The 24,314-nt window shown below is 44.3% G+C and overlaps 1 protein-coding gene across 1 annotated transcript; it reads right to left on the bottom strand.

The window, feature by feature from the left end:
* Positions 1-67: 67 nt before the first annotated feature.
* LOC121533009 (ABC transporter C family member 11-like) lies at positions 68-24,314 on the bottom strand. The gene is given in 9 exon segments (XM_045217288.1): positions 68-214; positions 413-585; positions 777-897; positions 5,244-5,376; positions 5,539-5,651; positions 5,912-6,009; positions 21,570-21,715; positions 22,324-22,577; positions 24,096-24,314. Coding segments are annotated over 9 exon segments (1,404 nt in total).

Genomic DNA, 24,314 nt, shown 5'->3' with positions numbered 1-24,314 from the left:
GAGATATTGACACCAGGATCAGCCCCTAAAGACCCATTCAAATGAGCTAGGGAGAGATCTGATGTACTCATGTTGGCATTAGGCAACCAAAGTCCTCCACCAGGAGCATCGAGGGGTACTGTAGAGTCTGTTCCTCTGACATCAGGCTTGGCCCAGAGATGTCTCGGTCCCTTGCCTCTTTCCTGTCCGTAAGGAGAGCCACTTCCCCCAGAACCTGTAGGTTGTCCAGAGCTGTCATCCTTCATGAACTTCTTTATTTTGGCATTGAGTCTGTTATAGGAATCCTTCAGAATCTGCAAAGAGAAAGCAATCCAATAACAATGGATATAATTGATCTAACAACATTTTGAAAATGTACTTTCTTATTTGTTATTCAGCTAATTCTGTTTGACTTGACATGTATTCCACAAACCTCCTCTGGGGCTTTGATGCTGTCCAAGGTCCCCATACTCTTGCTCAAATTATTTTTGGTCAGAACTTGAACCTTCTCATCAAATCCACTATCATCCATCAGCTTCAGTATTTTCAACACATCGTGTTTCGAAAGTTGGTCGAAGTTGATTGTGGCACCCACAATTTCATCTCCTGAAAAAAATAACATTTCTCACAGTTAAAGCTTGGTGACTGAAAATGTCAATGATTCTAAACATGTCCTTAGAAACAGCTATGTATTTTATTGATGCACAAAAGTCTGAGCTAAAGATTTTTTTGTATTTTGGGAGCTTTGACACTCAACAAAAATGTGATGTATTAAATAAGAGACTCAAAAATCATACCTTCTTTGAGCCCCTGATTGGCCAAGGAGCCATCGACAACGCTGGAGACGACCAATCGTCCTTTCTCTGATTCCTCCAGCATCAGCCCCTCAGAGAGGCTCCTCCCTCTGCGGACACCAGGCTAAAACCAGACATACAAACATAGTTATAAGAAATGTGTAGACAGGCGTGTGGCCTCAGCATTAGTCATGTTTCAATAACCCAAACATCAAATGCCAACAATGAACAATTAACTTAAAAAGACATGTTATTTACAATAATTTACAAAATCTATAATACAATAACTTTTTTAAATAGACGTTTTAAATGGCATGCACTTCTAGAAAGTAATGCTGAGGCATAGGTGTTTTTCAAAAAGTACATTTCCTGTTGCTTAGCTGATGGATGAATGATCTCACATACCATGATCCTTTATGAAAAGCTCTTCTGTCTAAACATGTTTAGGGGGGAAGAATCAGTTGAAAATAAATGCTCAGCTTGGTTTCATGCTATAATAATCAAATCATATAGGCCTAAATACTGCAGCATACTTTCATAGCCTTCAAGAGTATCAAATGCAAAGAAAGAACATAATTAGACAATAATGGCACAGCTCATTCTACCCCTTTGACCATAAAGACCAAAATCAGCTGAAACCACAACTAAAGATGGGCTATGGGGGATAACCTGTTTACATAAGCAAATAGGCACATGGTTGACACCCAGGTAGCTGAACCTTTAAGGTATTCGAGGTGTGGCCTTGGGACATGGAGGGAACAACAGGAACACGTTTTTCCAGGGAAATAGAGACAAGTGCACTATAGTCGGGTGTTTCCTTTCTAAAAGTACACTCAGAAGTGACCACACCCACCACTTTCTATTATGAGAAGCTTGCTGTGGCAGGGGCTCAAATAAAGTGATTTGTAAACGATCGCTTACAGTATGTTCTTTCAAGTCCTGCAGGTGATTTGTGTCACATGCTTAGTGAGACTGCTGCTCTATGAACAATAATTTGTTCCACAATTGTCATAATCATCATCATTAACTTCATCATCAAACACTGTACCTCCAAAACATGAATATGTACAAATATTAATCACTCCGACTTATTATACTATGTGTTTCAATATTCTCCTATTGCTTTTAAGTCAGCCAACTCATCATTCTGTTGCATTTTGAATGGAATAACTTTAATTCAGGAGCGAGATTGAATGTAATTATGCCACATGCCAAACTAGTAACTCCCGAGTGGCGCAGTGGTCTAAGGCACTGCATCGCAGTGCTAGCTGTGCCACTAGAGATCCTGGTTCGAATCCAGGCTCTGTTGTAGCCGGCCGCAACCGGGAGACCCATGGGGCGGCGCACAATTGGCCCAGCGTCGTCCAGGGTAGGGGAGGGAATGGCCGGCAGGGGATGTAGCTCAGTTGGTAGAGCATGGCGTTTGCAACGCCAGGGTTGTGGGTTTGATAAAATAATGTATGTGCTAACTGTAAGTCGCTCTGGATAAGAGCGTCTGCTAAATGACTAAAATGTAAATGTAAAATAAAGGAAACACTTGAATAAATAAGGGATACAAAGTATATTGAAAGCAGGTGGTTCCACACAGGTGTTGTTCCTGAGTTAATTAAGCAATTAACATCCCATTTTAGGGACAAGTATAAAATGCTGGGCAGGCCATTCGTTTGGCCATTATTTTGTCTACCATGGCTATGCCTCCATTTTGGCCAATATTTTAATAATAATATGCCATTTAGCAGACGCTTTTATCCAAAGCGACTTACAGTCGTGTGTGCATACATTTTTGTGTATGGGTGGTCCCGGGGATCGAACCCACTACCTTGGCGTTACAAGCGCCGTGCTCTACCAGCTGAGCTACAGAGGACCAGCAATGTTCCCTGTCAAAGTCGCGTCAATTCAAATCTGGTATTAGGAACAAAAGAGGTCAACACGACTTCTAAGATATACTAGTTATTTTAATTAATGCAAAAACCTTCAATGGTAAATATTTGGGCTACCACTGCTATGCCCCCATTTTGGCTACCATGGCTACGCCCCCATAGGATGACAATGCCCCCATCCACAGGGCACGAGTGGTCACTGAATGGTTTGATGAGCATGAAAACGATGTAAACCAAATGCCATGGCCGTCTGTCACCAGATCTCAACCCAATTGAACACTTATGGGAGATTCTGGAGTGGCGCCTGAGACAGCATTTTACACCACTATCAACAAAACACCAAATTATGGAATTTCCCTTAGAAGACGGGTGTCGCATCCTTCCAACAGAGTTCCAGACACTTGTAGAATCTATGCTAAGGTGCATTGAAGCTGTTCTGGCTCGTGGTGGCCCAATGCCCTATTAAGACTTCTTTAATATTTTTTCAGGTATAAAATGTTTGCAATGCTCTACATGCGGGTTAGATTCCCACAGGGGTATAAAAAAAACAATGTATGCACTCACTAACTGTAAGTTGCTCTGGATAAGAGCGTCTGCTAAATGACTAAAATGTAAATAGTTACTGTAGACATTTGCATTACAAACCTGCACATACTGTTCCAAACTTGACATATTCATCTAGCTACTACAACGATGACATCCTTGTGGACTTCGTAAACACTAGCAATAGTACCTGGCACCATATAGTCTGGATGGAGTACTTCAGCAAAAGTTTCAAAATGTTAATTGACAACAAATCAAACTCTTACCTTAGGCTTCATTGGGTTGTTTTGACCATGCAGTTTCTTGTTATTCAGCCACTGAGGAATTTAACACTGATGTGAGAAAGTTGTGACAGTGTTAGCAGTCCATGCTGTTTGCTCCGTACTCCTGTAGGACTGCCTACCCCGTGCCTCAGTCAGTGAAAGCATACTCTCCCCAAAGCAGACAAACTGGTTCCACCATCGGCATGCCTTCCCAGCCACAAACCGTCACACACATTCTCCAGTCCAGGTAGGCAGGGTGATCACTGAAACCTCCCAAGACTGGAACTGTGAGATAGAGAAAAACACAAACAGAGCACTCTCCAACAACACACCAAGACAGGTGGGAAAAAATAAGTGTCTGTTAATATCACAAAAATGCAGATCTGTGCCAAAGAGTTGTCTTGTTTCAAGGGAGGGGCAGCAAGGCATTCATATGACTCACGGTAATTATCAGGCACAAAAATGAAGGTGTGGCATGATCTAGGGATTAAGACTTGAATAGAACTGATTTATGAGACTGTATAACATTCTAACTATGTAACCATACCTTTAAGGTGGGGCTACTCCTCCTTCCAATTACCATTCATGACAATTATGTAATCATGCCATTCAGATAAACCCAAACTCAACAAAACAATAACATGGAATGTGTAACATATAGAAATATAATTACTAATCATGAAGATTATCATAATGACGTTCAGGCAAACCCAATAAATAAAAATAAGTGACAAGAAATGTGTTAAACCAGTGGAGCCATTTTATTTTTAACATGTTACACCTTCATATTACTGTACATGAGTACTGACCACAACTGAAAACGCTGCATGTAAAGACAATTCTCCCTGAGATGTTCTCTATTAGTGTATATTACAAAACAGAAACATTCTCAAATGACTGATATACAGTGGTCCTACTACAGAATGGCTTGAAATCCTCAGATGTAACAATATTGCGAGGAGCATCCAAACAAATTTGCTGTGTGTGAATGGTAAATAGAAAAAGAACAACTTTAAATTGTCTTTATCATAAAGTCTATTAGTCTGCAGCACATCCGTACAGCAAACAGTGTGTAAACATGCATTTTATCTATGTGAAGAATGTCCATTATTGTGTGCTCTGTCTAGCTATAAAGATCATACTGCCAACAGACCAGGTGCAAGAGGAATTCATAAATTAACGGTGCTGCAAAGTGAATGATTGACTTGCTCTAGGAAAACAATTTTTCTGTAAAAATCCATTATAGTGCTATAAAATACTCCCTTCAATACAAAAGCAATTAAAGTACTTATTCCATGTTTCTTCATTAACTCTGTGCTATTGACACATCAGTTATTTCGTACCCCATTAACGTGTTTCCAAATAAAAAGCGGAGAAATTCCACATGACGCCCAGGTTAGAAAATTAACCCAACTTCATAAAATGTAGTAAAACAATAATCTTGCTCAGGTTGGACTATTCAGACCTTACTCTCTGAGGTCAAAGGTCAAATGTCAGTCAGTGGGCCTCGAGGTAGAAGTCTCCGCCCTTAACCACAGATCTAGGATCAGATTACCCTACACCAAATCCTAACCTTAACGATAATGTGGGTGAAGAAAAAAAAATTCTGACCCTGGACCCCTGGACCAGTAATTATTATAGGGCCAAATTCTACCACCTCCATCGGACGGGTGGTTGGTTGGTCCACCGAGTCCGACCACCACTGGCCTCCTGTGGGGAAACAGAGAGAGAAATCCCCATTGACATTTCCCATTGTCATTAGTCCTCTGATAGCTTCTCCTCACACTCTCCCCTCCCACCAACCAGCTTGCAGAAAATGAGTCGTCTCTTTGGCACAGATCAGCAGGGGTGTCAAACTCCACCACCTTCCCAGAATGCATCACCAGCACCCTGTCTGAGTCCATGATGGTGTTCATCCTGTTGACAGAGAGAGAAAATCAAGGTGTCACTTTATTCAACTGTGACATCAAATTATGATATAAATGTACCATGAAAACGTAAGTTATGTATAATTCGGTATAAATGTCTACTATAGCACTTAAGATCGTTATGTAAAGTTGTGTTCACTGAATAATTTACCTATGGGCAATGGTGAGGACGGTCTTGTCTTGAAACTTCTCTCTGATTGTCTGTTGTAGCAGCTTGTCAGTCTTTTGGTCAACGCTGGCTGTGGCTTCGTCAATACACAGAATCTATAGAGAGGAAACAATGGTTGAGAAATAAAGCCATGTTAGTAATTGATATGGATGGTTGAATTCAAAGCCATGTTAATAATTGATATGGATGGTTGAATTCAAAGCCATGTTAGTAATTGATATGGATGGTTGAATTAAAAGCCATGTTAGTAATTGATATGGATGGATGAATTCAAAGCCATGTTAGTAATTTGGATGGATGAATTCAAAGCCATGTTAGTAATTCATATGGATGGATGGTGCGGGCTGGTTCTTACATTAGCTTCAGTCAGCAGAGCCCTGGCCAGACACAGCAGCTGTCTCTGTCCCAGAGAGAAACAATTGCCCCTCTCTCCAACCTCAGCACCAAGACCACCTAAGATACACAAATACACGCAGAGGTTAGTGAGGTCACCTGACCAAACTCTTACAGACACAAACATGAACTAATTATCACCCTTCACTCTCTTCATACTATGTTTTTTTTAAATGGGTCTAATCTAGGGCTTTGGCGTCATTACATTTTGTCAGCCGGTGATTGTCAAGTAAATAACTGCCGGTCTCACAGTAATTGACCTTTAATTAACATAAACACATTTAGCATCTCCTGGCTTCCACGCATAGCCTACAAGCCACTGATGCAGACCTTTGGAACATCTACATTTTAAAAAGTAATACATCTATGTAATATAACCTACACCGTCACAATAAATCCATTATTTATTTTAGACAGGTCTAAAGAAGCATGATATGAAGAAAATGTAGTCTGTTTCAGAAGAACAGAATAGCATACTCTGAATTGTCCTTATGTTAGGTCCTGATCTGGCTATGCCATATGGCTGTGGGCTACACTAGTTCATTTAGCAGACAGGATTTGCTTAGAATTCCGATACATTATTTTATAGTATGAAGAATGTAATTGAACATAGATTAATTGTCACGGTTTCGGCCGAGGCTGCTCCTCCTCCTGGTTCGGGCAGGCTTCGGCGGTCGTCGTCTCCGGAGTACTAGCTGCCACGATCTATGTTTCATGTTCGTTTGGTTTGGTCTTGATGTTGTACACCTGTGTCTAGTTAGTCCTCGTTAGTGTTCTATTTAGTTCTCGTTGTGTGTGTCTGTGTTTGTGTGTTATTGTTTCGCTGTCGTGTTTTGTGCGCTACTGTTTGCCTTGTGCATTTCATATTTTCCTCCTCTGTGTTCGGAGGTTATTTACGCACTGTTTTGTGCGCCGTTTGGTTTTCGCCTGTGTGCGGACTTTCTCGCCTCCGGGCGTTTGACTCGTGAATTTGAGTGTGCTGTTCACTAAAGTCTATTGGACTTATTTTTCTGCGTCCTGCATCTGATTCCTGCACCACACCCACCTACAGCACCCACTGACAGAATAACACACCATTATGGAATCAGCAGGATCGGCTGACACCTGTGTCGCTCGAGGAGCATATCCATTGGCAGGAGGGCCAGATAAGACAACTGGAGACCGCTCTACAGGACGTGATCAACACCCTGCACCGATGGGAAGCCAGCAGGGTACCCACACCTCCACCTACCCTGTCCACCCCATCGGCCGGTCCACCAGCCCCAGGTCCGGAACCCAGGAGGATTCGGCTCGCTCCCGAGGGCGTATGACGGAACAGCTGCCGGGTGTCAGGGGTTCCTCCTGCAGGTGGAGCTCTACCTGGCCACTGTACACCCGGTGCCCTCGGGACACGAGGCGTTTCCGCCCTCATCTCCTGTCTCTCGGGAAAGGCGTTGGAGTGGGCTAACGCTGAGTGGAGGAAGATGGACGCCAACACCATCTCCTACGCCGAGTTCTCCCGCCGCTTCAAGGCCGTGTTTGACCATCCACCTGAGGGCAAAGCGGCGGGGGAGCGGCTAGTCCACTTGAGACAGGGGAGGAGGAGCGCACAGGCGTTTCCCTTTGGAGTACCGGACTCTAGTGGCGGATGCAGGGGTGGAATGAACGGGCTCTCATTGACCATTTTCGGTGTAGCCTCCGGGAGGACGTTCAACGAGAGTTGGCCTGCAGGGATACCCATCTGACTTTCGACCAGTTGGTTGATATGTCCATCCGTTTAGACACCCTGCTGGCCACCCGTGGACGTCCCGAGGGGGGTCCGTCCATTCCGCCCTCCGGCACCTCCGAGCCGAGCCCTATGGAGCTCGGGGGTGCCGGGCGCTAGAGAACGGAGTAGGAGGAGCCCGAGGGGGCCTGTCTCCTGCACCAAGTGCGGTCGTGGAGGGCACACTGCGGCCAGGTGCTGGGGAGGGTTCTCCGGGGGAGAAGACAACAGGCCACGCACTGGGGGGGCCTCCCAGGTGAGTAGACGCCCCACCTACCCAGAGCTTTCTGTTGCGCACTTTTGTATACCTGTTGGTTTTCCACAGGTTGCACCTCATTCCCAGCATAAGGCGCTAGTAGATTCAGGCGCAGCTGGGAATTTTGTTGATCGAAAGTTTTGTTTAGAGTTAGGGATCCCTCTCCTACCCGTTGACAAACCTTTTCCCGTTCATGCCTTAGATAGCCGTCCGTTGGGGTCGGGGTTGATCAGGCAAGTCACAGCGCCACTTAGGATGTGTGCGCAGGGGGGGTCATGCCCGTTCCATGATCTCGCCATCACGGTTGACAACTCCGTTGTGTCCTCCTCCCAGAGTGCGAAGAGCCTTGGCGTGACCCTGGACAACACCCTGTCGTTCTCCGCCAACATCAAGGCGGTGACCCGATCCTGCAGGTTCATGCTCTACAACATTCGGAGAGTACGACCCTGCCTTACACAGGAAGCGGCACAGGTCCTAATCCAGGCACTTGTCATCTCCCGTCTGGATTACTGCAACTCGCTGTTGGCTGGCCTCCCTGCCTGTGCCATTAAACCCCTACAACTCATCCAGAATGCCGCAGCCCGTCTGGTGTTCAACCTTCCCAAGTTCTCTCACGTCACCCCCTCCGCCGCACACTCCACTGGCTTCCAGTTGAAGCTCGCATCCGTTACAAGACCATGGTGCTTGCCTATGGAGCAGTGAGGGGAACGGCACCTCCGTACCTTCAGGCTCTGATCAGTCCCTACACCCAGGCGAGGGCATTGCGTTCATCCACCTCTGGCCTGCTGGCTCCCTTCCTCTGCGGGAAGCATAGTTCCCACTCAGCCCAGTCAAAGCTGTTCGCTGCTCTGGCACCCCAATGGTGGAACAAGCTCCCTCACGACGCCAGGACAGCGGAGTCACTCACCACCTTCCGGAGACATTTGAAACCCCACCTCTTTAAGGAACACCTGGGATAGGATAAAGTAATCATTCTACCCCCCCCCCCCCCAAAAAAAAATAAAATAAAGTATAATTGTAAAGTGGTTATCCCACTGGCTATAGGGTGAATGCACCAATTTGTAGTCGCTCTGGATAAGAGCGTCTGCTAAATGACGTAAATGTGCCCTTGAGCAAGGCACTTAACCCTAATTGCTCCTGTAAGTCGCTCTGGATAAGAGCGTCTGCTAAATGACTAAAATGTAAATGTAAATGAAGAGGCTGTATCTGATCGACTCTCCTGCGTACCCAGTGGTGCTGGGGATTCCCTGGTTAAGCACCCATAACCCTGCTATTTCGTGGCAACAGAGGGCTCTCGATGGGTGGTCTGTTCAGTGTGAGGGGCGATGTCTGGGTGTTTCCGTGGGGGCGACTTCGGTGGAAAGTCCAAACCAAGTGCCCGCACTGCACATTCCGCCTGAATATGGGGATTTAGCTCTTGTGTTTAGCAAAACTAGGGCGACGCAGTTGCCTCCCCATAGACAGGGGGATTGTGCGATTGATCTCCAGGCAGGAGCAGCGCTCCCACGGAGCCATGTGTATCCTTTGTCTCAAGAGGAGAGAAAAGCTATGGAGACCTACATAGCCGAATCTTTGAGACAGGGATACATTCGCCTTCCACTTCCCCCCGCCTCTTCGAGTTTCTTTTTTGTGAAAAAGAAAGATGGAGGGTTGCGCCCATGCATTGATTACCGTGGTCTCAATCAGATTACTGTGAAATACAGTTATCCACTCCCTCTGATTGCGACCATGACAGAGTCGTTGCATGGGGCGCGGTTTTTCACAAAATTGGATCTCAGGAGCGCGTATAACTTGGTGCGCATTAGGGAGGGCGATGAATGGAAAACAGCGTTTAGTACCACGTCAGGTCATTTCGAATATCTTGTCATGCCATATGGGTTGATGAATGCTCCATCAGTCTTTCAATCCTTCGTAGATGACATTTTCCGGGATATGCAGGGACAAGGGGGTGGTCGGGTACATTGATGATATTCTGGTATACTCGTCTACCCGAGCCGAGCATGTAACCCTGGTGCGACGTGTATTGAGGAGGCTGTTGGAGCACGACCTATATGTCAAGGCAGAGAAATGTCTGTTTTTCCAGGAGTCGGTCTACTTTTTTGGGTTATCGGTTGTCCGCGTCAGGGGTGAGTATGGAGGTGGATCGTGTGTCCGCTGTGCGTAATTGGCAAACTCCAACCACTGTAAAAGAGGTGCAGCAGTTCTTGGGCTTTTGCGAATTACTACCGGAGGTTTATCCGGGGTTTTGGACAGGTGGCAGCTCCCATCATGTCCCTTCTGAAGGGGGGTCCGGTGCGCCTGCAGTGGTCAGCTGATGCGGACAGGGCCTTTGGGAGACTGAAGGACCTGTTTCGTCGGCTCCGGTGCTGGCGCATCCGGATCCCACGATTCCCTTTCAGGTTGAGGTGGACGCGTCTGAGGCTGGTATAGGGGCCGTGCTCTCTCAACGGTCCGGCTCGCCACCTAAACTCCGCCCCTGTGCTTTTACTCCAAAAAGCTCAGCCCGGGCGGAGCGTAACTATGACGTTGGGGACAGGGAGCTGTTAGCTGAAGTTCAGGCCCTTAAGGTGTGGAGGCATTGGCTTGAGGGGGCTCAACACCCTTTCCTCATTTTGACTGACCATCGGAACCTGGAGTACATCAGGGCAGCGAGGAGACTGAACCTCGCCAGGCTCGATGGAGTATGTTTCTCACCAGGTTCGTATTTAAAATCACGTACATCCCTGGTTCCCAGAATGGCAAGGCAGATGCACTGTCCCGGCGGTATGACACGGAGGAGAGGTCCGTTGAGCCTACTCCCATACTACCGGAGTCTTGCCTTGTGGCACCGGTGGTGTGGGAGGTCGATGCCGAGATCGAGCGAGCGCTATGCATCGACCCCAGCCCTCCACAATGTCCTGAGGGTCGGAAGTACGTTCCGCTCGAGATTCGGGATCAACTCATCTACTGGGCTCACACGTCACCCTCCTCTGACATCCGGGTATTGGCCGGACAGTGCATTGCCTTAGCACTAAATACTGGTGGCCTACTTTGGCTAGGGATGTGAGGGTTTACGTCTCCTCCTGCTCGGTGTGCGCCCAGTGTAAGGTGCCCCGACATCTGCCCAGGGGTAAGTTACAGCCCCTACCCGTTCCACAACGACCATGGTCCCACCTCTCGGTGGATTTTGTAACAGACCTTCCCCTCTCTCAGGGGAATACCACCATCCTGGTCGCTGTGGACCGGTTCTCTAAGGCCTGTCGTCTTCTCCCCTATGTCGGGTCTTCCTACTGCCCTACAGACCGCTGAGGCCCTATTTACCCACGTCTTCCGGCATTACGGGGTCCCCGAGGATATAGTGTCTGATCGAGGCCCCCAGTTTACCTCCCGTGTGTGGAGAGCGTTTATGGAGCGTTTGGAGGTCTCGGTTAGCCTTACCTCGGGGTACCACCCGGAGAGTAACGGGCAGGTGGAACGTGTCAACCAGGATGTGGGTAGGTTTCTGAGGTCGTATTGCCAGGACCGGCCTGAGGAGTGGGCGCGTTACATTCCCTGGGCCGAGATGGCCCAGAACTCTCTCCGCCACTCCTCTACTAACCTAACCCATTTTCAATGTGTATTAGGTTACCAGCCGGTTCTGGCACCGTGGCAGCAGAGCCAGATCGAGGCCCCTGCGGTGGATGATTGGATGAGGCGCTCGGAAGAGACGTGGAACGCTGCCCACGTCCACCTGCAGCGGGCCGTCCTTCGTCACAAGGCGAGCGCCGATCTCCACCGCAGTGAGGGCCGGTGTACGCACCCGGAGATCGAGTCTGGCTCTCTACCAGAAACCTACCCCTCCGCCTGCCCTGCCGGAAGCTGGGTCGGCGGTTTGTGGGGCCCTTTAAAGTCCTGAGAAGATTGAACGAGGTGTGTTATAGGTTACATCTACCTGTTGAATATAAGAATATTAACCCCTCGTTCCATGTGTCTCTTCTCAGGCCGGTGGTAGCTGGTCCACTCCAGGACAATGAGATAGGAGAGACTCCTCCGCCCCCATTGGACATCGAGGGGGCTCCGGCGTACACCGTTCGGTCCATCTTGGACTCCAGACGCCGGATGGGGGGTCTCCAGTATCTCGTGGAGTGGGAGGGGTACGGCCCGGAGGAGCGGTGCTGGGTGCCGCGGAGGGACATCCTAGACCCATCTCTCCTGTCGGAGTTCCACCGGGACCATCCCGCGCGCCCTGCTCCGCGTCCCTCCTGGTCGTCCCCGAGGCCGGGTCGGCGCACGGCTGGAGCCGCGCGTCAAAGGGGGGTACTGTCACGGTTTCGCCGAGGCTGCTCCTCCTCCTGGTTCGGCAGGCTTCGGGCGGTCGTCGTCTCGGAGTACTAGCTGCCACCGATCTATGTTTCTTGTTCGTTTGGTTTGGTCTTGATGTTGTACACCTGTGTCTAGTTAGTCCTCGTTAGTGTTCTATTTAGTTCTCGTTGTGTGTGTCTGTGTTTGTGTGTTATTGTTTCGCTGTCGTGTTTTGTGCGCTACTGTTTGCCTTGTGCATTTCATATTTTCCTCCTCTGTGTTCGGAGGTTATTTACGCACTGTTTTGTGCGCTGTTTGGTTTTCGCCTGTGTGCGGACTTTCTCGCCTCCGGGCGTTTGACTCGTGAATTTGAGTGTGCTGTTCACTAAAGTCTATTGGACTTATTTTTCTGCGTCCTGCATCTGATTCCTGCACCACACCCACCTACAGCACCCACTGACATTAATAAAATAGAAAGGATGTTTTCTCCAAATGATTTCTGAGGGAGTGCGCACATGGGGCTATTCTGTATTGAGGGGTTAACAAAGAAACACGAAGCTTTAGTTGTGATACAAACGTTTGGCTATATGTTTAGATTTTTAATACATTCTAAGGCTGCAAGATGCGACTAATGATGATTTGAAAAAAGTTCCATGAAAGGCATGAGCTCTGCTTTGTATCTTGCACAGGCTGTACACACTTCATCAGTCTCTCATTCACAATTTGGCAAGCACTTGATAATGCCTCAAATTTCTGCATCCCCCTAGTGTGGCCGTAATGCCCATTTAAAAAAACAATGCCTTTTAGGGCCAGTGAGCTTGGCCACTTTAGTTGTGATACAAACTTTATCAAAACCTATAGGCCTATGGGCTAGGCTACATGAGGTGTGGGACTATGATTTGAAAAAGTCATGAATTATTATTATTTATGAATTAGGCGCTGTTTCTTGCCTTAATGCAGGTCGCAGTTGTAAATGAGAACTTGTAAATGAGAACTTGTTCTCAACTGGCTTACCTGGTTAAATAAAGGTGAAATAAAACATTAAATACAAATGAACAAGCTGGGCATCATTCACAAGTGATAATATATAATTCACAAGTGATAGGCTAATATTGTCACCCATTAGACTATTCTTGATTTAATCTTGTCTTTACATATACTAAATAATATGTGTGTGAAATTAGTTTTCATTTAGAATGGACCATTATCATGCACCTGTCTCGGAACAGGGGCAGGGGGAAAATACATTTAAATATCGGATAGAGGACACATTTCCCATGGTTCATTTTAATGCCAGCCAGGTAGGCTATACTTCTGTTGTAAAGCGAAGAAATGTGTTTAATATTAGGAAAGTTGGGAAATTTAGTAGGCCTAGCCTATATAATGCTGATGGGATCCTCTTTTTAATAGAGGCCATCAAAACGCTGTTTTCTCATGCAATTGCATAGCCTACAGAAATGCTGCGCAACATGAGTGTTTGATTAGATTTTTGACTACATTTGCATTGATTAGAAGGACAATAGAGTGTGGAGTACCAGGCAGTTAGCAAGTTTGGTAGGCTACTGTCGTATCGGGTGAATGGTGGCCATTATTGCTGTCAACAAAGAGTCCGCTCAAGCTGCACCGTGTTAGAGGCTTTTATTAAAATCACGAGGTTACAGCATAAGTTACAGACCCGCGGTGTCCGGAGAACGGCATCTCAGATTGTCATGGCCGTTCTGCCCTTTCTGTAGTCTAGCCCCTATTTATAAACACTGCAAAAAGATGCTCCCTCTTCTGGCCAATCACCAGTCTCCCCTGTCTACAACACACTTCCTGTCTGTTGTATGTGACGTTACACTAAAACATTCCCTTTTGATACTAACATAAACAACATTCCCTTTCTTCATGAAAAACATTTAACAAAGACATAATCTTCATATACGATATTCCCCCCTTCGAGACGAACAGTCTCGACAACAAACAGAATAGGACTATGACCAGTAAGAATTTATCTTATTGAGTATCTTTAACATTAAACCAAAAAACATTATCCTCTAGAGTGTAAATACCTTTCTATGAAATATGAACAACTGTTTATGAAGTGTGAATACATTACTATCTTTATGAAGTGTGAATACATTACTATGAAATATGAACAAATCTCTATGGAGTGTAAGAGCGAAAAACTGTCCGGCAACCTTCCATCCATCAATCAAGACAGTAAAATTCTCTCACGGTCCCTCTGCCCCCAGGCAACCACCTCCGTACTCCAGATAAACTCATAAACCATGTAAATGCATTTGAAACTATGATGCAATTAAATACACATGTAAGCCCCCTGCAAACAAAATCCTATCCAAAAACATCCACTTGTAAGGCTGGTCAACCCATTGGACCCTACAGTGAACCTCTCCCTGCCTAGACCTTCTTCTGTCCCTAAGCATCACCGAAATAAACAAAAACATCTAAGATCCTCACATGTATTCAATAACATCAAATATCCTTCTACAAAAATTAATCCCTAAGAATATGACACAAATTATGTATTACACATGTCTATATTTCATTGCAGACACTGGAATGTAGTCCACTACACTTCATCTCCCCGTAGTCTCGACTTCCAATGGACTGTTGATGATGGAATCGGCCACACCCTCCTTGTTTCATCTCCTCCAGTCATATTGTCCCTTCATATTGTCGTTGTTTGAGTATTTCAATCTCCATATGTTCCCCCAAATGCTTCTGGAAGAAAAGAAAAGAAACGACCAAACAGTATCTTTGCAAAACACCCCTTTCAAATTAAACATCAATATCCACTAAGAATATAAAAATGATATATAAATGATGCATGAATCACATTAACCTATTCCCCCTTTGATTCATAAATCATACCACAAATCACACCAATACTGAAAAAACAAAAAAAAACAATTGAAAAATCATCAACTCATAAAAAATGATATTTATCCATTCAGTTCCACTGGTCCATCTTCATCCAGATCAGGAACAGTCAACACCGGCATCTGAGTGTTGTCTCCAGGCATCACTCTCCAACCTATCTCAATATCATAGCTTTCTCAAAGGTCAGTAACAAATTACAAACCTCACACACAGTGCTATCAAAGCTGCCATTAAATGTAACCCATCACTGCCCCTACTGGCCTACCTGATCTTGCAACCAAGTCTTCTCAGATCTCCCAAACGCATCCCCTTATATTCTTCAATGCATATATAACCCTAGTGATAATATCTGAACTATCTGGACTCAAAGTATAACTAACCTTATGTTACACCATACCATGGAAAAAGTCCCCCTTCTCCCTTAGACTTATCCTTCAATGATAGGCTTGAAGACTATTAAATGTCACCATATCTCTTTTCACCCTATTTCAACCCTAGCTTGCTACCCCTCTTTTAATGGTAGAAACCTCATATGGAAGCTTCAACGTATATGTAACAACATCCTGTCTATCCATAGGGTAAGAATATATATGCTTTATCACTACAAACCCTCTAAATATCTTTAACATTCCCAATAGTTACATTGACAGGCAAAGCTAATCTTTTAACCATCAAAGTCCTGCTGTTCCTACTACTGGAACATAAAAAGTTACATTTATATTTCTCATTACTACCCTTAAGGTCATGCCTACCCAAAGTTATCATATAACATCACAATCTGATATTCCCATAAACATACCCCCTTACCTCATATGTTTTATTAGAACAAAAACAAATTTTAGCCCTCAATGGTTACACCTCAAATGCTCCAGTTACGCTGTTACCTGATTTTTCTTTCCATCTAACAAATGCACCCAAGTTAATTCACTTAACCCAATAACACCTAAACCTAGACTTAAACAAATGTTTTGACAATGACATTATTTTATCTGTTACTGATTGTTGCTGATACCACAGTCATGACAAAGCATAATACTGACACACACACACTTGATAGAGGTCGAGCGACCGTCTCTAACATGTTTGACTGGAATTCTCAACAGACATGGACCCTCAAGATTCCTCACTGATCTTACAAAAATGAGTTAACCGCTGGAACCAAAGATTCCTACCTGGCCATCTATCTCTAATTTTCACAACAGAAGAATCAAACTACATGCATTTAGTTTTTCTCCTCCCTACATTAAAATCAAAGACCTCATCCTGTCCTCCATGATAGTATCCTTCACTATTTCAGATGAATCTATATTGTCTCTATTCTTCCTGAACTCCCTCAATGACTGTGGAGGCCCCAACAGACCCCAACTCTTCCATTATAAGCGTTACTTTATGAATTACATAGCCTTTTAACCAATAATTCTTAACCAGAACAAATTCTAATGCTTGCACTAGATAAGTATACTTCTTCTCCATAATTATCTCTCCATGTGGGAGGAACGTCCCCATCCTAACCCTAATAAGTATTTTTTCCTAAAATTGGTTCCCTTATAATCAAATGCGATATATTTATGACTTTAATAACTATCAATGTTGAAAGAGTTAACTTGCTTCTCACTGTTGTTATAATAGACTGAAGTGTTAATGTCCTTAGTTACTTCTAGTTTTTTCCCCAAAGAAAAGTTGTCTTTGCTTGTACTTCCATCTATCACCACTAGTGTCACTTTTTCCCAACTCTCAGTCCTCTCTCTAATCCCTGACTTTCAAACTTTTGATTATAACAATACACCTATAATTACCTTGATCTTCCTACTCTAAAATGTCCTTCACCATTGTTCTCTCTCTCTTACTACTAACTTTGAAACTTAGCTTACTGTCTTAGAGTTCCTTCAACCTAGTTCTCCTAACTTTTTTAATCTAATATTGTCTCCTAACCTTTAAAAACCTTTTCCACTGATTTATTCACAAAATCCCTTTACCACCAAATTTTTAGAATATGTGATTGGGAAAGTCCCCACCTGTTTCTGACTTTTTACACAGACTTGGCAAACGACTAAACACCTTTTAGCCTAGCCTGAAATCTCTTGGTGTAAGAATGTAACCCAGAATAACAGTCACCCCTTTTAACTTTTTTCAGACAAATTGTCTAATAGGCAGTCTAACAGATTATCATCCTTCCTATGATATTATCTTTTAAGCAAACAGCCGTTTAGTGTACATCCTATTGTACAGTTCAATTTAAACAATGCATCTCTTCCCAACAATGCAATAGGTATATGCTCTAATATTAGTACCTTAAGAGTAATTAACTGTTTTACTACCTCAAATCCCTATCCTAATTAGTTATCAATTAGTGATATGTTTAACCTCTTTAGGCTGAACACAGATAAAAGCTTTTACACTATTCACTATCATTTCTCATAGTCCTCTGGTTTTACTTCAATTGTTAGATATTTTCTCTTCTTCTCTAATCGATGCTATCAGCTGACACCCCCCTTCCGGATCTTCTAGGCACTCTAGAATCTTTAGGGTTCACCTGGAGAACAGGTGATCTTGACTGACCCCTGTATCTTCCTTAAAAATGTTCTCTGTTTTTCCTCCTGACTTGTTGCACTCACAGGTAAAGTAACCAAACTGTCCATAATTATAACAGTCTTCTGAAAGTTGCTGGAAGTGTAGCTGAAATCTTCCTCCTCCTTCTATTTCTTCTCGTCCTCTTCCTCTCCAATTCTGTGTCTGTCCAGCAACTGGCTGTGGATATGGAACACCTGGTACCCCCCTTGGCTGGTACAATTGCATTTGATATTGTTCAGTTGAAGCTGTAACAGTGATTGTTGATTTGGTTCACTCTGATTCTTCATAACCAAAGCTTCTCTTCTCCTTCTTCTCCAGTTGTAAGTTGTATTTGATTGAGTTCTCAGAGAGTTTCTTGGTCCTGTTCCTTCTCGCCGTTGACATATCAGTATTCTTCAACAGCTTATACTCTAAGTTCTGTCCTCGAAATATCATCTTCCATCATCTTCTTACTAGTGGCCTTTTCTTCTGTGATCGTCGTTTCTGCTTGTCCTCTATCTATTATTCGTCTTCATCTCTGATGCACCAATCACCCTCCTGGATGATCACCGGAAGCTGAGGATAAACATCCCTAAGCTCTACTCCTAAGCTCTACTTCCTTCTCATAAGGTGGGTGTCTTTTTGCTGAATCCGTATGTGAGAAAGGTGTACTAACTTCTGCCATTAGTTTTTCTAACACTACTTTAGTTAAAGGATTACTATTTTTTTTCCCTATATCAACCCTTTTATATTCCTTATTGTGAACTATTTTAGACTGTATAGCCTATGGCTTCCCCCCCTTAAATTATTAATATAAACCTAACAACTCCCAAAAAAAAAAAAATTAAATCAATTAAAAATCATGAATAATTAAAACCAATTTTTATTCCTATATCCTATGTCACCAATTTATCAATTAATGTTGGCTATCTTACCACAACCCATCAAATGCAAGTAAATGTAAATTAGTCAACTTCAAAGCAATCCCAAAAACAAAGCCTGTAACCCCTTGCTCTATAACCCCTAATTATCTTAAATTTACAGAATAATGTCAGTCCTCGATTCCCAACACAATTGTAATCAAACCCCAGTGATGCACAGAGCCTCCAAAATGCAATTTTTAATGAAATAGTATTTGCCAAGCCTATGTGAAATTGTCATCAAATATTTTGTAAGGGATGATTTTGTGAACTAGCCTGATATCTGATCCTCTGCCTGCGTCACACCTTGTCACGTGACGCACGTCAGCACTTCCTGTATCTCCCCTCTCTCCTCTCGTTCCTCTCATATGACAGAAGAACAAAAACACAGAATAACATTGTAGTAGTTAATGCAATCACTGAGTATTTCCAACCATTCAATATTCGTTTCGTTTCTACATTATTCACTCTAAGACTAAACTCAGAACTAAATCAGATCGCTCAAAAACATTTTTATTTTATTTTAATCCGTCATTTAATTTAATTCATTATACTCCGTCAACATATATTTAATGTATAAATTCAATAGGTCACAAAACAAGTTTCATCTTTAACCATCCGCCCGTTTAAACTAGAATACTCATGTCAAAATATATCTTCTCTTTGTTTCCCCGTCTGTGTCTATTTCTCCCCTTGCAGGGTAACCCCAGATGGGACCTATGACCTTTACCCACAATGCAGTTTTGTAGTCTTAGCACATAACCGCATGTCGTAGTTTTAGCGCCGTAAACTCAAGCGCATGCGCACATCCACTTAACCCCATGCTTGCCAAACCATAGAAACGATAGCATTACGCTACAGCTTCACTATTTTATACCTTATACTCACACAATTACACATAACAGAGCTCACAAAACATATAACCTGACTTACACACACAGAGACAAGTTTAAGAGACTTTAATCCATCGTAATGGGGTCTCTAAGGATATCCGTTAGCATGTAGCACGCAACTACAATTAGCATTTAGCATTAGCATTATCATTAGCCGCTATGTACCATGTAAGCATGACCCACACTCCAGCATTTAGCATTAACATTAGCTTTAGCCTTTAGCTAACTGCCTACCACACAAACAAACATCCTGCACTGCCCTATTTATTTTAACATATTTATCCTACCGTTTTTGCTACCGTGACTATAATGACCATTACACCGAGAAATCAAACCCAATCAAACCCCCCGTCGGACGAGAGTCGAGTCATAATCACAATCAGATAAATCCCATCAAACCGAAGTTCTTTCAAAACCCACCGAATGCACATTCTATCGTAAACGGATTTGCCGCCCATCATTTTCTAAATGGCCCCCCGGGTGTTAAGCGGTACAGTGCCTAATGAATGCGCATATCTGCCTTAATTGTACACCTTCAATACTTAATTCCTACCGTTTTATGCTCTAAAATTCCAATTATCTGCCGTTTCCAATGGAATAACATTTTAGGCAGCCTCCTAGTCGTCAGCAACAACGCCACCCGAGGCACGGTCATATGGTACATCTCTCCAGTGTACACAAGTCGTATCCAAACTAAGCTGTGAGGAACACTCACCCTCGTCTGGTCATGACTTCAGAGCTTGAGTTAGCCTGGCGGCTACGAATGAACCAAAGGAGAGGTGCAGACCAGCCCCACGTTGGGCGCCATTTGTCGTATCGGGTGAATGGTGGCCATTATTGCTGTCAACAAAGAGTCCGCTCAAGCTGCACCGTGTTAGAGGCTTTTATTAAAATCACGAGGTTACAGCATAAGTTACAGACCCGCGGTGTCCGGAGAACGGCATCTCAGATTGTCATGGCCGTTCTGCCCTTTCTGTAGTCTAGCCCCTATTTATAAACACTGCAAAAAGATGCTCCCTCTTCTGGCCAATCACCAGTCTCCCCTGTCTACAACACACTTCCTGTCTGTTGTATGTGACGTTACACTAAAACATTCCCTTTTGATACTAACATAAACAACATTCCCTTTCTTCATGAAAAACATTTAACAAAGACATAATCTTCATATACGATACTACTATTGACCATCAGAGCTTGGAGAAGCCTAGTTACCATGACTAAGTGTGGAGGTAATATGGTCACCGTAACAGCCCTAGTCTAATCATAGAATTTCATATAGATGCATAGATTACATATAGAATCCCTATTAATGTCATATGATCTCCGTGGGCCTAGTAAAGATTTGTCATATAACTTTTATCATGTATTAACTTTTAATGTGGCATAATAACAACCAGTCATTATGTTTTCATTTGATTGTGAAACAATCACTTCAAAAGGCATTCCTGTTGGCTATCCACGCATGTTTTTCCACTCACAAAATAATTCCAGCATCCCACAGTGCACTTGCAATTTGCTGAATGGAAAGAGAAATCTGTAAAAAATAAAAATAAAAGTGTAATGACATTCGGCGATTGTCATTAGGCCAACAGCACTTGTAGCCCGAATTGATGCATCCAATGCTGTACGCGCGCATCTCGGTCACTTATCTCTGCAACATTTTAGTGGTCTCTTCGAACCACAACGCAATTTGGAGGGTATCTGGACCGTGTTCTAGTCAACTCGCTAATTGTCATGCAGCTGACATGCGGTAATGTTAAATAATGGTGTGATTGCCTATAGTTTTCTTGGCATTTCCTTTTAATTATTTGCCTATAGTTTTCTTGGCATTTCCTTTTAATTATTGTGATGGGTCATCCATCTCCCTTCTATCACCATCACAATCTCCCTCCTCTACTGTCCTCATTCATCCTCTCTCCCTCCTTCACCTTCTCTTCCTTTTAATTATTGTGATGGGTCATCCATCTCCCTTCTATCACCATCACAATCTCCCTCCTCTACTGTCCTCATTCATCCTCTCTCCCTCCTTCACCTTCTCTTTCTCTCCCACCCACCCTCCCTCTCTCTCTCTCTCTCTCTCACCCACCCTCCCTCTCTCTCTCTCTCTCACCCACCGATGCGGTTGATGACAGGACTCAGGTGACAGTGTTCCAGGGCCTCCAGTAGCCGGGGGTCCGGGTGACGTCCACATGGGTCCAGGTTCTCCCTCCTCGTCCCGCTGAACAGGAACGGGTCCCGGGGGATGATGGCCAGTTTAGACCTGCAGGGGGAGCCACAAACACAGTGTGAAAAATGGATCTGTCGTCTACGCTAGATTCATCACATTTACATTTTAGTCATTTAGCAGACGCGACTTACAGTTACATTTTTATTTGTATTGTATTTATTTTTCATACTGGCCCCCCGTGGGAATCGAACCCACAACCCTGGCGTCGCAAACGCCATGCTCTACCAACTGAGCTACATCCCTGCCAGCCATTCCTTCCCCTACCCTGGACCAATTGTGCGCCGCCCCATGGGTCTCCCGGTCGCGGCCGGCTACGACAGAGTCTGGATGTGAACCAGGATCTCTAGTGGCACAGCTAGCACTGCGATGCAGTGCCTTAGACCACTGCGCCACTCGGGAGGAAGGAAAGAAGGAAGGAACAAACCAATGTATTTTTGGTAGTTCAAAATATGCAGACATGCTTGATGAATGTCGTCACCTATAAAGGGCTTTTATTACAGATGCACAGATCACCATCATCATCCAAGTGCACAATAATGTTGTGTCGAGCAGTTGGAAAAGTACAAAAAAACATTTAAATCCATTATTATCATCATCACACCACCACCACAGTCATCAACATCATCTCTTCCTTCCCTCACCTGAGCTGGGCCAGTCCCACCTGACTGGTGTCCACTCCGTCCACTAAGATCTGACCCTGGTTCAGCTCCAACATACGGAAGAGGGCCAGGAACAGGGTGGACTTGCCTGAGCCCGTCCGGCCCACCACCCCCACCTTCTCCCCAGGCCGGACCACCAGGCTCACCCCGTCCAGGGCGTTGGGCAGACCCTCTCTGTAGGACAGCACAGCCCCACGGAACTCCACTCAACCCTGCTCCGGCCACGAGGTGGGCACCTACATTGAGGGAAAAAGGTATTTGATCCTCTGCTGATTTTGTACGTTTGCCCACTGACAAAGACATGATCAGTCTATAATTTTAATGGTAGGATTATTTGAACAGTGAGAGACAGAATAACAACAACAAAAAAATCCAGAAAAACGCATGTAAAATTTTTTATAAATAGATTTGCATTTTAATGAGGGAAATAAGTATTTGACCCCTCTGCAAAACATTACTTAGTACTTGGTGGCAAAACCCTTCTTGGCAATCACAGAGGTCAGATGTTTCTTGTAGTTGGCCACCAGGTTTGCACACATCTCAGGAGGGATTTTGTTCCACTCCTCTTTGCAGATCTTCTCCAAGTCATTAAGGTTTCGAGGCTGACGTTTGGCAACTCGAACCTTCAGCTCCCTCCACATATTTTCTATGGGATTAAGATCTGGAGACTGGCTAGGCCACTGCAGAACCTTAATATGCTTCTTCTTGAGCCACTCCTTTGTTGCCTTGGCCGTGTGTTTTGGGTCATTGTCATGCTGGAATACCCATCCACAATGCCCTGGCTGAGGGAAGGAGGTTCTCACCCAAGATTTGACGGTACATGGCCCCGTCCATCATCCCTTTGATGCATTTACATTTTAGTCATTTAGCAGACGCTCTTATCCAGAGCGACTTACAGTTAGTGAGTGCATACATTTTCATACTGGCCTCCCGTGGGAAACGAACCCACAACCCTGGCGTTGCAAGTGCCATGCTCTACCAACTGAGCTACAGGGGACCAGTCATCACTGTTATAACACTATACTTAACTCCCCTTCACGTAAAACAAGGCATTAATCTTCTCTTAAAGAAGAATTGTAAAAAGCTTAGCAATAACATACAATCATCTTTGTGGTCTTTGTAACAATAAAAGTCTGAGACATCAATAAATTGGCCTCCCACAGTGTTTAACCCCAATATAGGCATACTGAGTCGTATTCATTAGGGCACACTGTATAGATTTCGGGTCTTAATTTGAGCCAGTTTGCTACAGCAGGAAAATAATCCTGCAGCAACAGGAAATGTGAATTATTACGTGGATTATAATTAATGGGCATTTTTGTAGGGGATGATACATTTTTGCAAGGGAAAATGAAGTCTGAAATGTCAAAGTGGAAATTGAAAACTTCAGAAGCCTTTTTAAACCTCAAAAACACTACACGTTTTAAAGTTCCTGCATTGCATAAAAAGCTATCTTGCAACAGGGTGATACAATTAAGATCCTACATCTGTAGCAAAACGTTTTGAAACTTTATTCAACGGAAAACAAACACAAGCGGTTTGGTGCCATTTAGTTCATAATCAACCATAGGGCAACAGACTAGATACCTTAAAATCAGTTTAAAGAGACAAACTCAAATGATGAAAGATATATTTCCAGTGTCAACATTTTGGTTTTCTACAGTAAGTTTCAACAGTAAGCCACATCTTGATCCCTACTTCGGGCACTTGGTGTTACAAGGGTCCCCTGATTTGAACAGTCCATAGACACTGACCAAGGGAAACATGGACAGCGCACCCAGCATGGAGCCAAGCTGCACTACCGCTCCACACCACAAGAGGGCACTGTGGCCCTCATCCCGAAGGATCACCCCAATGATCACCTTCACATAGGAGAGGGTCAGGACAAACAAGATCCAGGCTATGACTATGAGTGCGGTTCCTGAGGCGCTGTGGACTAGTAAAGGACAGGGGCTCAGTGCAGCCATGGCCAT

This window comes from Coregonus clupeaformis, unplaced genomic scaffold (assembly GCF_020615455.1).
Source record: "Coregonus clupeaformis isolate EN_2021a unplaced genomic scaffold, ASM2061545v1 scaf0999, whole genome shotgun sequence".
NCBI lineage: Eukaryota > Metazoa > Chordata > Actinopteri > Salmoniformes > Salmonidae > Coregonus > Coregonus clupeaformis.
This window is presented reverse-complemented; position numbering and strand designations above follow the sequence as displayed.